General features: G+C 43.7%; 1 protein-coding gene across 2 annotated transcripts in view; it reads right to left on the bottom strand.

The window, feature by feature from the left end:
• Positions 1 to 14,880, bottom strand: part of TRAPPC9 (trafficking protein particle complex subunit 9) — a 279,059-nt gene that overhangs the window by 226,491 nt on the left and 37,688 nt on the right. For both annotated transcript variants that reach the window (XM_079984184.1, XM_079984185.1), the window contains exons 13-16: positions 12,474 to 12,600; positions 10,887 to 11,019; positions 9,671 to 9,834; positions 919 to 1,071 (exon numbers count right to left, since the gene is read on the bottom strand). In XM_079984184.1, the coding sequence (XP_079840310.1) occupies positions 919 to 1,071; positions 9,671 to 9,834; positions 10,887 to 11,019; positions 12,474 to 12,600 (577 nt within the window). The remainder of the gene's footprint in view (positions 1 to 918; positions 1,072 to 9,670; positions 9,835 to 10,886; positions 11,020 to 12,473; positions 12,601 to 14,880) is intronic.

A 14,880-nucleotide genomic window follows, 5' to 3' on the forward strand; every position in this document is an offset into this window, starting at 1 on the left:
GCAGTAGGGGAAAACATTCACTAGCAACTTTCCACTAGGCACCGAGAAAGGATACAGGTGAATTTATTTGACTTGAGTAATTCAACTGTAAAGTTGTTTAAATTATCATGAATGATATTATGAAAATATCATGCTCTTGTTATTTTTGGTATTACTCTGTCCTAGATCACAAATATGTTACCCAAGGCCATACTTTAATTAAAAACACTATTCGGATTACATATCAAGCTTGCCAGATCTGACCACATGCTGATTTTCAATTACCACTGCACAAAGGGATATGGTAAGATTATATATAAGCGCTACTGGGAAAGCTTGGTGAGCTTTGCCACTATCCAAACACAGCTTTGGAGTGATTTTAAAGACATGTTTAAAGTCAACTAGATCAGCTGCTGGTTCCATTACAGCCAGGGTGATATTTGCCATTAAGGTTGCAAAGTAAGAGATGTCACACCCTACAGCTTTGAAATAGGGGACGCAGGTGGCGCTGTGGGTTAAAGCCTCAGCGCCTAGGGCTTGCCGATCGAAAGGTCGGCGGTTCGAATCCCTGCGGCGGGGTGCGCTCCCGCTGCTCGGTCCCAGCGCCTGCCAACCTAGCAGTTCGAAAGCACCTCCGGGTGCAAGTAGATAAATAGGGACCGCTTACCAGCGGGAAGGTAAACGGCGTTTCCGTGTGCGGCTCTGGCTCGCCAGAGCAGCGATGTCACGCTGGCCACGTGACCCGGAAGTGTCTCCGGACAGCGCTGGCCCCTGGCCTCTTGAGTGAGATGGGCGCACAACCCCAGAGTCTGTCAAGACTGGCCCGTACGGGCAGGGGTACCTTTACTTTTACCTTTTACAGCTTGGAAATATCCCTAACTAAGCCAAAATACTTACCAAAAACCCCCACTGCATACCAAAAAAGAATCCAAAACTCACCATCATTAAGGTCTTGCAGGAGGTTTTCCTGGCAGGAGAAGTCAAGCTTTACTTTAATGTACACAATAAATGTCGCAATGTGTCCTGGTTTCAGAGGAAACTGAGAGAGCGTGTCTTCCAGATTCCAGCTCAGAAAGTCACCAAACAGCTTTCCTATAAAAATAACAACAACAACATACAGAAGTTATGTGTAAACAAACACAATAAGTACACTGGGTCAAACTATAAAATACCCAGTGTTCAGTATGGCTCCTCCTGAATATGCAGAATTTTCTTTTTCAGAAACACAAAATGATTTCTGTCCACCTTTATGGAAAAAGTGACTAGTAAATATAATAATAATAATAATAATAATAATAATAATAATAATAATAATTACATCACTGGTAATTATCATCACCAGAATTCTCAATTCTATTTGGATCTGATCTATTAGAAAGCAGCCAGGTTTACAGGGTATGGAGGAAGCAGAATGCCTAGAAAATAACTCCCCCTGAATGTCAGGTTATTTACTACCTGTTAAGTGCAATATGAAAGGGACGTGGGTGGCGCTGTGGGTTAAAACACAGAGCTTAGGACTTGCAGATCAGAAGGTTGGCGGTTCGAATCCCTGCGACAGGGTGAGCTTCTGTTGCTCGGTCCCTGCTCCTGCCAACCTAGCAGTATGAAACAACGCCAAAGTGCAAGTAGATAAATAGGCGGGAAAGTAAATGGCGTTTCACCAGAAGCAGCTTAGTCATGCTGGCCACATGACCCAGAAGCTGTACGCTGGCTCCCTCGGCCAATAAAGTGAGATGAGCGCTGCAATCCCAGAGTTCGGCCACGACTGGAACTAATGGTCAGGGGTCCCTTTACCTTTAAGTGCAATATGGGGACACACACACACACACAAAGCTAGAAAAAGTTCAGTGTATAAATACATGCTCTGAACACAAGAAAACAGGGCAAGAGAAGTGGCATATGTGTTGCAAGTGTAATTGCTGGGGTTTTGTTGGCACCTGCCTGTCTTGAGAGACAACGAGTTGCACCTCTGGGCGTGAAGTCAAACCACTGGAGAATCTCAGCACCTGCTATGGCTGCGGAGACTGGTAACTCATTCTTTTTGCTGGGTTAGCAGCAGCAAAGCTATCTCTCTGGGGCACAAGATTGGACATAGAAATATTGGGCTGCCCAGATGACAAGACCCTTCTCTCGGCCTCACTGGTGTGGTCCAAAGGAAAGCAGAGGGATGCGTTTGGCACCAGTGTGGCTGCAGGAGTTGCCGGAAGAAGAAGAAGAAGAAGAAGAGTTTGGATTTGATATCCCGCCTTTCACTCCCCTTCAGGAGTCTCAAAGCGGCTAACATTCTCCTTTCCCTTCCTCCCCCACAACAAACACTCTGTGAGGTGAGTGGGGCTGAGAGACTTCAGAGAAGTGTGACTGGCCCAAGGTCACCCAGCAGCTGCATGTGGAGGAGCGGAGACGCGAACCCGGTTCCCCAGATTACGAGACTACCGCTCTTAACCACTACACCACACTGGAGGCGTACAAGGTGCCATCCAACTGCCTTAGGGACTCCACTCCAGATCTGTGTAGTGTTTACTCCTTTGCCTTTTCTTAGAATCATAGAATCATAGAGTTGGAGGAGACCACAAGGGCCATCGAGTCCAACCCCCTGCCAAGCAGGAAACACCATCAGAGCACTCCTGACATATGGTTGTCAAGCCTCTGCTTAAAGACCTCCAAAGAAGGAGACTCCACCACACTCCTTGGTAGCAAATTCCACTGTCAAACAGCTCTTACTGTCAGGAAGTTCTTCCTAATGTTTAGGTAGAATCTTCTTTCTTGTAGTTTGGATCCATTGCTCTGTGCCCGTTTCTCTGGAGCAGCAGAAAACAACCTTTCTCCCTCCTCTATGTGACATCATTTTATATATTTGAACATGGCTATCATATCACCCCTTAACATCTTCTCCCAAAGATGTCCCGCAAGTCAGTGGGTAGTTACTGGGGTAGGTGAATTATTATTGATTCAATTTATATCCTCCCCTTGCTCCCAAAAATAACCAGGGCAGCAGTATTAGAATTTGAGAATGACAGAAATAGATTTACATTAGTTAGATTAAAAAGCTATGCCTATTAATTTATTTCAATCATTTATTTTTATGATGAGAGCACAAATGTAGATTCTAAATATTTGCAGCATGTATCACTGCTGAGAACAACTAAGAGATCACCAGAATTTGCAGGCTTGTGCAAAGAGTTATATTTTGTAAAGGCCCAAAACATTGTTGCACTTGCTCAATTGTTGCACTGTTTGTCCGAGTGCTTCGAAGTAACTAAATTATTAAAATACACATTTTTAATCTAAAACTTGCACAGTTAACTATTTTTCCTGTAGGAGTCAGCTGGAGATGCATTATTCATTACAACAGTGCTGCCAACTATTGCCTTTATTATGAGAAACACAGTAACAAATATTTTTTTCCATTCCAGTAAAAGTTCATTTAAGATGCAAGCACATCAAAAGAATGGCCACTTTCTGACATCTTATTTTTAGTAGCTAGTTTTAAGTTCTTTCTATCAAGGTGGTGTAGTATCTTCAGATCCACTGATCAATGTTGCAAATGTTGTCTTCAAGCAAAGCTCACCTGTGACTTCCTTACTTATCAGGTCCTGCCGGAAGTTAATGGAACTTATTTCAAGATGACATGGACAGGTTTGCAACTCAAGTCCAATTGGGAGCAACTGCACTTAGTGTTAACTTTTTTTCTACTGTTTCAATGGGGCTTTGTACTTTACTAACTAAAGCAGGCTCAGCGTTGTTTAAATTTTCTCCCCTTAACATAATAAGTAAAGGTAAAAAGGTAAAGGACCCCTGGACGGTTAAGTCTAGTCAAAGGCGACTATGGGGTTGTGGCGCTCATCTCGCTTCAGGCCGAGGGAGCCGGCATTTGTCCACAGACAGCTTTCCGGATCATGTGGCCAGCATGACTAAACCGCTACTCGCGCACAGAGGACCATGACAAGCACCAGAGCGCACAGAAACGTCGTTTACCTTCCCGCGCAGCTATTTATCTACTTGCACTGGCATGGTTTTGAACTGCTAGGTTGGCAGGAGCTGGGACAGAGCAACGGGAACTCATTCTGTCACGGGGATTCCAACCGCCAAACTTCCAATCAGCAAGCCCAAGAGGTACATCAACTGTGAAAATATTTTACTGCTTATTAATCCATTGTCAGGAAAGTATGTATTGTCCACGCATCTCAATAGCCAAAATCATATGATCAAAACCTGGCATCGTATGCCATGGTTTAACGGTAAAGGTAAAGGGCCCCCTGACAGTTAAGTCCAGTCGTGAATGACTCTGGGGTTACGCTGCTCATCTCGCTTTACAGGCCGAGGGAGCCAGCGTTTGTCCGCACACAGTTTTTCCAGGTCATGCGGGCAGCATGACTAAGCCGCTTCTGGCGGACCAGAGCAGCGCACGGAAATGCCGTTTACCTTCCCGCCGGAGCAGTATCTATTTATCTACTTGCACTGGTGTGCTTTCGAACTGCTAGGTTGACAGGAGCTGGGACAGAGAAACGGAGCTCACCCCGTCATGGAGATTCGAACCGCCGACCTTCCGATCGGCAAGCCCTAGGCTCAGTAGTTTAAAGTTAGCTTAATATCCTGGCTTGTTTGTAAACTATTGAACAGGGTTTTTTTTGGATCACATATAATCTGATGCTCTGATTAAGAGCTGAATCCTGGCTCATTCAGGCCCTCACACCAAGGGAGGGATGAAGCAGCTGCCAAGGCACCTGCACAGAGCTTCTGCATATCCTGGCTTACTGAGCAAGGAACTAATCATGCAAACCAGGCCAATGTGATTTCCACAGGAAATTAGGTACACATTTGGTGGACTACATCCTCAGTTCACATGCCTCTTAATTTTTTGCATATCTTATAGAAGAATCATAATTTAGTAGCTATTCAAACATTCAAATGTGTTTGTGCATCCCAGTGATTTTTAAAATACTTCTCGGTGAAGCTTTCTTCCCTAGTAGTGTGTTAAAAGACTGCAGCTTAAAGAGAGCTTGTAAGAAGTCAGTGAGGAATGCATAAACTCCATAAACTGTTTCTTGATCGAAATAGTCATGGAAAATAAAAATTTAAAAAAGAAGAAATAAATAGTCATGGAAACACGAGTTTAGAAGCTTTATAGTAGTGTGGTCATTTCTAAACAGTGTAGAATGCTTTTTTTTACCTTTTACTTTGGTGCATTATCATAAAATACCTATCTTGTAAAATCTGCATTAGCTGCCTGTATATTATCAAGTTCAATTAAAGGTGTTAAGACTAACATAAAAATCCCTAAACATCTTGAGCCCTAGGGAGGTGGCTTTTCCATTTTCCTCCTGCTAGTCTTCTTTGTACGGTTTAGACACTGATAAATGCAATGGAATCATTATGAATTATATATGTTTTAACTGTATTATATTTTATTGCTTTTGTTATTACCAATGTGCACTTTTATGAAAACCCCTTTCATGTCTGCTTGACAGAAAGCACCAAATAATAATCTGCAATATTTAATTAAATAAGGTTTCGGGCTTACAGAAAATACTTCTCTTTTTAAATCCAATAAACTTTAAACCCTGTATCAAAAAATAGTCAACAACTATTATTGTTTATCTTAGGCAGTTTTATTTTTTGATATTTATCAGTAATTAGAAGGACATCAGCATTAATAAAATCTGAAAATACTTTCAAAGATTGTTCCTTTCCCAAATCCTTGTTGGTACAAAACAAAAACTGAATCCAGCGAAACATTTTTAAGTTTATTCTTTGTTAAAGTATAAGGTGTTGCTCCTGCCACCAGAAAGAGCTGCATATTATATAGATGCCCAAGATGCTCTAGGTATCAAGCAGCACACTTGGAGAGGTGGGGATTCTCACCTAAGTCTTGTGGAGGAAGCATATACAGTACCATCCATCCAGTCCCTTCATCAATCATAACTGCCTTTCTCAAAATATATGCTTATCACATAACTTATTTTAGTATAATTGTTTTGTTTTTGTTTTTTGTTGTTTTATTGGTTCTGTATAGTTTGTGTTTTGTTTTTAAGGGGCGGGATCAGGGCTGCCTGGGAGTGGGGCCCCAGCCAACACGATGGCTGGGACAAGTTCCACAGGGGGGGAAGCACTGGGACATCCGATCTCAGTGATCATGGGCAGGAGGAGGAGTTATGCTAAGACCAGACCATGTCATTACCGAGGAGGCAGGTTTAGTTGTTGTTTGAAGACTATCCCTGCCTCTGGGTCTGGCCTTGATATTGGAATCAACAGGGGAAACCCACATGACCTGAAGGTGTTGCTGTGTAATGCCAGGTCAATGATGAATAAAACCACTGCCATCCACGACCTGATTGTGGATGGAGGGTTTGACCTGGCATGTGTGACAGAGACCTGGTTGGAGGAAACATATGGGCCTGTCCTTGCCGCTGCTTGCCCACCAGGTTTCTCTTATGCACAGCAACCCAGGTCATGTGGGTGGGGAGGGGCGGGTTGCAGTGATTTTTAGGAAGTCATTAGCTTGCATCAGGAGTCCTATTGGGAAGATCCAGTTTTCTGAGTGCATGTTCTGGAAGTTGGGCAATAGGGGCAGTACAGGATTCCTTTTGGTGTACCGACCTCCCCGCTGCACCAAGGATTCCCTGTCTGAGCTGCTTCAGGTCATTGCAGATGTTCTCCTGGAGACACCTAGTTTGGTTGTCCTAGGGGATTTTAACATCCATGCCGACACGACCTTACAAGGGGCCGCTCAGGACTTCGTGGAAAGCATGGCCTCCATGGGGCTGTCCCTGAATAAGCTGGGCCCAACTCATAGTCATGGACATGCCTTAGACCTGGTATTCACCTCTAGTGACGTGGGTGATCTGACACTAAGTAAAAGTGAAACAAAAGAAGTGCCATGGTCAGATCACTTCCTGGTGCAACTGGACTTCTCCGCGACCCATCCCCTCTGCAGGGAGGTGGGACCAATTCGGATGGTCCACCCCCACCACTTAATGGATCCAAATGGTTTCCAGAGAGTGGTAGGGGATGCTTTATCCCATGTTGATGGCCTTTCAGCTGATTCCCTGGTGGCCCGCTGGAATGCGGGGTTAACCAGGGCTATCGACTGTCTGGCTCCGAAGCGCCCTCTCCGATTGCATGGAACCTGGACAGCCCCGTGGTTTTCTTCAGAGCTGAGGGCAATGAAACAATCGCTGAGACGGCTAGAGCGTCGGTGGCAGAAAACTCACTCCGAATCTGACCGGACACAAGTTAGAGCTCAACGTTGAGCCTACCAAGTGGCGATAGCAACGGCGAAGAAGACTTTCTTCACTGCCTCTATTGCATCTGCAGAAAATAGTAGTAGGAGACTCTTTCAGGTGGTCCGCAATTTAACGGAACCACCTTTACCACCGGGGCCTTGTAAAGACCCCAAGATCTCCTGCAACGATTTTGCAAAGTTTTTTGCAGATAAAATCACTCATATTCGGAAGGAGCTAGACACCACCGTGGGAGCAGGGCTAGGGCGAGAGAGTGCTGGAGCCCTGTCTGGTCAAGTTGTATGGAATCAATTTCAATCTGTTACCCCCGAGGATGTGGACAGGCTGCTTGGACGCGTGAAACCAACCACCTGTCTCCTTGATCCTTGCCCATCCTGGCTAATAAAAGCAAGCCGGGAAGGGCTGGGCGATGGGCTCTGTGGGGTGGTGAATGCTTCCCTCTGTGAGGGAACATTCCCAGATCCGCTGAAAGAGGCGGTTATTAAACCGCTTCTTAAAAAACCATCTTTAGACCCGGCCAGTATGGCCAACTATCGCCCAGTCTCAAATCTTCCATTCTTGGGCAAGGTGATTGAGCGTGTGATTGCTGAACAACTCCAGGCACGCCTGGAGGATGCGGACCATTTGGATCCCTTCCAATCAGGATTCAGGCCTGATCATGGGACTGAAACTGCCTTGGTCGCGCTGGTTGATGATCTCCGGCGAGCTAGGGACAAAGGTGAGAGTTGTTTCCTAGTTCTGCTGGATCTCTCAGCGGCCTTTGATACAATCGACCATAACATCCTTCTGGACCGTCTAGAGGGGCTGGGAGCTGGGGGCACTGTCATACAGTGGTTCCGCTCCTTCCTCCTGGGCCGTGTTCAGAAAGTGGGGGGGATGAGTGTTCAGACCCCTGGGCCCTCACTTGTGGGGTGCCTCAGGGTTCCGTCCTTTCCCCCATGCTTTTTAACATCTATATGAAGCCTCTGGGAGAGATCATCAGGGGGTTTGGACTGGGTGTCCATAAATATGCAGATGATACCCAGCTCTACCTCTCTTTCAAATCAGAACCAGTGAAGGCGGTGAAGGTCCTGTGTGAGTGCCTGGAGGCGGTTGGAGGATGGATGGTGGCTAATGGATTGAAGTTGAATCCTGACAAGACAGAAGTACTGTTTTGGGGGGACAGGGGGCGGGCTGGTGTGGAGGACTCCCTGGTCCTGAATGGGGTAACTGTGCCCCTGAAGGACCAGGTGTGCAGCCTGGGAGTCATTTGGGACTCACAGCTGTCCATGGAGGCGCAGGTCAATTCTGTATCCAGGGCAGCTGTCTACCAACCCCACCTGGTACGCAGGCTGAGACCCTACCTGCCCGCTGACTGCCTCGCCAGAGTGGTGCATGCTCTAGTTATCTCCCGCTTGGACTACTGCAATGCGCTCTACGTGGGGCTACCTTTGAAGGTGACTCGGAAACTACAACTAATCCAGAATGCGGTAGCTAGACTGGTGACTGGGGGCGGCCGCCGAGACCACATAACACCAGTCTTGAAAGACTTACGTTGGCTCCCAGTACGTTTCCGAGCACAATTCAAAGTGCTGGTGTTGACCTTTAAAGCCCTAAACGGCCTCAGCCCAGTATACCTGAAGGAGCGTATCCACCCCCATCATTCTGCCCGGACGCTGAGGTCCAGCACCGAGGGCCTTCTGGCAGTTCCCTCATTGCGAGAAGCAAAGCTACAGGGAACCAGGCAGAGGGCCTTCTCGGTAGTGGCGCCCGCCCTGTGGAACGCCCTCCCAGCAGATGTCAAAGCAATAAACAACTACCTGACATTCAGAAGACATCTTAAGGCAGCCCTGTTCAGGGAAGTTTTTAATGTGTGATATTTTAGTGTTTTTTGGTTTCTATGGAAGCCGCCCAGAGTGGCTGGGGAAACCCAGCCAGATGGGCGGGGTACAAATAATAAATTATTATTATTGTTATTGTTGTTGTTGTTACTGTTACTGTTACTGTTACTGTTATTGTTATTGTTATAAGAGCCATCACCAGAATTTTACTGTTGCCAATTTCCTCCTCATCCCTTTTTTCCTTGTGTACTGTATGCAGGTATCTTTGATGAAGTTAGTTGGAGGTCTAGCAGCACCCAGCCTGTCATTTATTTCTTTAAATCCCAGCTTTCTTCCATCTTGTACATTCCTCTTCAATTAGGCTTTTGGCTGAATAACATTCTATGTCCTTTTTGCGGGAGGTGGGTTGTTATTCGTTTGTTTTGTATTTGTTCTTGTTTTTATTATGGGCTTTGCGTTTTTGTTTTCTTTTTTTATGCTGGCAACTGCCCTGAAATCTTCAGCTGAAGGGTGCTATACAAATTTAATATAATAATGATAAGAAGCAGCAGCAGCAGCAACAGCAGCCGCCAGTGGGCATGGCTGTGCTGCACTCAGAAACCTTTAGGCATCAATAATAATTGCAAATACCTTTTGTGTTGATCATTTTTGATGTGACCTCCAGCTTCTCCAAAGGCTCTGTTCCAATATTTTCCAGCTTAATGGTGAGTTGCTGCGTCTCTCCATTATAAAGCTGGACAGACACATTGGTGGCTATTTCATCTCCTGAGGAAGGCTGTAGCATGTGAGCAGACCTTCAAGAATGGCATGAAAATACAAGTGAAAAACACTTGCAGCATTGGTAAACATATGAAAATTACATTATCTACCTTTATGGTTTTATTTATTATTATTTTTGGTCCTGCCCTTTCTCCAAAGAGCCTGGGGCAGTATACCTCCTTCCCCCACCCCCCCGGTCACATTTTATCCCCCAAACAACCCTGTAAAGATATATTAGAGGTGAGGAGCAAGGTCATCCAGTGCATATCTCGGCTGAGCTGAAATTTGAACCCAGATCTTCCCAATCCTGGTCCGATACTGACCACTACGCTATGCTGGCACAGCTTACTTACTCCTCTCCTTTACGTGTGACATATAAAGATACTGACTGCATGTGCTAATGCACAGGTGATCTTGGTCATTGTGGAGAATTCTACTTTGGCTTTCCAAGAAGGATCTAAGGAAGAACTTAAGACTTGGAATTGGTGAGTTAATTCTCCTTGCAGTGCAAGCTATTGAAAGGTAACACTGAAGCCACTGTTGCCCTTGCTGTTTGATAAAATAGTAATCCTCAAGCTAATATCTTTCAGGATAAATTTCTGTTCTTACTTGCTGACCCCAACAGTACAGGTGAAGAACTTAATTCGTTCTGGAGGTCCGTTCTTAACCTGAAACTGTTCTTAACCTGAAGCACCACTTTAGCTAATGGGGTCTCCTGCTGCTGCCGCGCCGCCGGAGCACGATTTCTGTTCTCATCCTGAAGCAAAGTTCTTAACCCGAGGTACTATTTCTGGGTTAGCGGAGTCTGTAACCTGAAGCGTCTGTAATCCGAGGTACCACTGTATAATAAAATGCTTGATGTTTTCACCAATACAAACACATAAATTTGAATGGGAACACAATATAATGTTATGTGGTTCTTTGGAGAGTGGATGATTCCCCTAGTTCCTAACAACTTGAAAATGATCACTCAGATTTCTTACCTCGGTAATGAAGTACTAATTTGCAATCTAGGTAAAGCTGGAATGACTTCCACTGTGCAACCGTTGGTCCTAACAACTTGAAAATGATCACTCAGATTTCTTACCTCGGTAATGAAGTACTAATTTGCAATCTAGGTAAAGCTGGAATGACTTCCACTGTGCAACCGTTGGTCTTTATTCCTGGTAACTTATCCAGAAGACAGTCACTGAAGACCCCAAAAACTGAAGTGTGATAACCTGCCATCAACAGAGACCAAATCAGGAGTTTATTGTCAAGTCATGGATGGAAAACCCACTGTAGTTGAAGATGTCAGAAACTTGAAATATATGGAATATATTGAAAAGTTTAGTGACCTTGGTACCAGTGACTCATTTGGGCCCTCATTACTAGCCAATTATGATATACTTAGCAATTATCTATGAAGAGCTATTTAGGAAATGTCCAGGAGCCAATAATCCTCAAAATGTAACTAACATTGGTTGGGGGGTGGGGGTTGTCATGGGAATGGGATGGGGGCTAAATGGCCAGTAAATTTTAATCCTGTTTAGTATTCACACTGTGAGCCAAAGTCTTAAGAATATGTATCCGTCCATTTCCTATTCATTTCACTCTTGCATGTTTTCACTCATAAATCAGTTACTTCCCATTTTTTGCATTAAGCTGTAATTTCTTTAAAAATAAATATTTAAATTATTACATATTTTCCTTGCAAAAATGCACTCTTCTAAAAACACATATTTCTAAAAACCTTTCTTTTTTCAAAACACATTGGTGGGGGAGGGACTTCACCAAAACATTTGTAAGTGCAAACATTTATGGACAGCTGACTTCTGAATCACACTTTCGTGTGGGAAATGGGGATTGGGTCAGTTCATTTTGGGATTCACGCAAATCAAATTCCAGAAATATCCCTACTAGAAACAAGAGAATTTTGCCAATTTGCCAAATTATGTTTTAGGCAAACTACCCCAGGTAGTCCTAGCAGTTCGAAAGCACGTCAAAGTGCAAGTAGATAAATAGGTACCACTCCAGCAGGAAGGTAAACGTTTCCGTGCGCTGCTCTAGTTTGCCAGAAGCAGCTTAGTCATGCTGGCCACATGAACCGGAAGCTGTACGCTGGCTCCCTTGGCCAATAAAGCGAAATGAGCGCCACAACCCCAGCGCCACAACCTTTATCTTTACCCCAGGATCTCTGCTGCCCCTTTTTCCCATATACAGTAATCTACAATTCAACAAACACCATCCGCCTCTGAGATGTTCAGCTACATTAGAGAGATTCTTTTTGATACCAGACTCCTGACTCATTTACTGGAAAGCACATTAATTATAAGCTATTTAAAGATAAGCCTCTTGTTTTCTCATTTCTATGTACAGTTAGTAGGCAATTAGGTTAGCTCAATATTTTCTTTTTAGAATCGATTGATACAATCTAGACTTCGTTTATGAAATTTGTAGCCCACCCTTTGTCTCAAACGGCAGCAACTATATGCAGTTTTAACAATAGGGTAATAAGTAGACACAGCGAGATAGACTGCTTCTATTTCCTGTGTGCCTGGGCAGAATTACAGTACGCAAAAGGGATCACTCACTTCCACACAAAAAAGGGCAGAGGATTAGAACAGCCTTGCCATTTAGAAAATCGACAACTTCTGACGCATGAATGGAATATAAAAGCAACAACAGTTTTTACCACTGATGGTGATCTGGCCTGCAGACTGTGGGACACCAACAAGTGTTACTGGATAGAGGCCGGATTCTGCTGGTAAAGAGAGAGCTGCAGGGAGGGATTCAAACTCCACTCCACTTGTCAGAAGGCCCTGGAGGAGGTGGAAAGCATATACATAACAGACACACATAAGTAGTCTATTCAACTTGCGTCAAAGAGAGAATGAATGCTGTCTGCTAGTGCTTATTTATACTGCTTTACTATTTATACTGCTTTACTGTTTTTGCCACTCTTCCAAGGAAGAAATAGTGGGATATAAATGATTTTAAATAAAATGTGTCTGCATTGAAAAAGGGGCTTTAAATTAAGCAAGCCATGCATCTGATCCAATACACTATTGGAAACTGATGTTCACAAATATTAAACCAGCTTGCAAAGGTTTCTGGTGCTTAACTTTTAGAGCTGTGTTTACTGTAATGCTCAAACTGCTTATTATTATACAGTGGTATCTCGGGTTAAGAACTTAATTCGTTCTGGAGGTCCGTTCTGAACCTGAAACTGTTCTTAACCTGAAGCACCACTTTAGCGAATGGGGTCTCCCGCTGCCACTGCACCGCCACCACATGATTTCTGTTCTCATCCTGAAGCAAAGTTCTTAACCCGAGGTACTGTTTCTGGGTTAGCGGAGTCTGTAATCTGAAGCGTCTGTAACCCAAGGTACCACTGTATTTCATATGCTGCATTTAATATTGCAATTTTATTATTTTATTGTACATTGTCTTTGTTGAATGGTTTCTTTAAATGTAAAGGTTCATCATTTTTCCACCCGATGTGTATGTCTTTAAGGGACCAGAGCAAACTAACGAGACCCAGCTTTACAGCTGTGAAACATAGCAGGTGCTGCTGAGTTGTATTGATTAAGCCGTGTCAGCATTTGGGTGTAGTATATAAGGAGCAGCACCTAGCTCTCCCATTACCCTGGGGGATGGGTTGGTGGTTGGGTCTCGTTTGTTGTTGATGTATTTAGTGTAAATGAAGTTTTTGTTTTTCTTATTAAAACCTTGTTTAAGTTATTTTTGAGTCCCTTTTTAATGCATGGTCTCCCCAGCAAGCTCTCTGCAGCGCTACCATACTGCAAATAGCCAACCGTCTTTAGTACATTTGTAGAAACAGAACAAACTATATTGTGTGCAAAACATTTCTAATTTTGTGTCCCCTCCAACTCTATCAGAATCATTAAAGAATTGTAATCTGCAGTGAAAGGGTATATGATAGCCCCCATAGTCTAAGTCACTGGCTCTTAACACTACTGTCAATTTTGCATTGAGATTATCAACTGTACACAGTAATTACATAGGCTGCATACTGTATATGCAATACCACAATGGTAAATCTAACTGCAATGGAGATTTCCTTGCAATGCAACCCCGAAATAAGTAAGCATTACATAATATTATGTAAGTTAAATGTCTGACAACTAAAATAGCTAAGTTCCAGCTCCTAACCAGAAGAAAAAGCCAACATAATTGCCTTTCCTTTCTTCTTAGGACTTATTACCAGTGAATTGTCTCTGTGAATTGAAAAAGTCCCACTGGTCAGAATAATATACCACCGTCTGCTGGAGCAAAGGACATTTGGTTGGTTAGATTCACGAGCAAGTGGGTCAAAGAATCACTCTAATGCGATCTCAACTGACACGGCAGTTAGCTGAATTAACTGCAGAGAGTGTCTGAGGAGACACAGTATTATTCAGCTCAACAAATGACAACAGCCAATAGCCATTTCACTCAACACAGATTGCAGGCTATCTGGGTGCATTAACATGAATCAAAACTGTAGAACTCTGTCATCTACTTCCAAAGTGACAAAGTGCATTGAGGCAAATCCCTAACAGAGGACAGAGGCCTTCACTGTTGTGTGTATGAAAGAGTTATGCAGGCTGAAGGCAGCAAACCTGAAACATGTTTTTGAACTTTTAAGGTGTGCCCCACAACGACCAAGGCTTTGCAATGAAGATTGATTTTTTTTTAAGTAACAAAATAACACACACACATAAAAAGAGATATTGCGTATGACTAAAATCTTATTCAAACTCACAGCCAAAAGCCTTTTAGAACATGAGCTTTATCCTCCTCATAAGGCTAAGAGAGAGGGACACTATGCTGTGGTATGTACTGGGTGCTGCTTTTGCACTTAAAGATGATATGTTGTTGTTGTTGTTGTTGTTTAGTCGTGTCCGACTCTTCGTGACCCCATGGACCAGAGCAAGCCAGGCACTCCTGTCTTCCACTGCCTCCCGCAGTTTGGTAAAAAAAAAGATGATATATAGAAGTCTCTAATTTATATTTATCTTATTTTGAAATTTGGTGTGTTTAGTATCATTCTGCAAATCTCTGCAAGATTTCATAACATACAAGCCTCTGGTATATAA

This window comes from Podarcis cretensis, assembly GCF_951804945.1.
Source record: "Podarcis cretensis genome assembly, chromosome: 7".
NCBI classification, from domain to species: domain Eukaryota; kingdom Metazoa; phylum Chordata; class Lepidosauria; order Squamata; family Lacertidae; genus Podarcis; species Podarcis cretensis.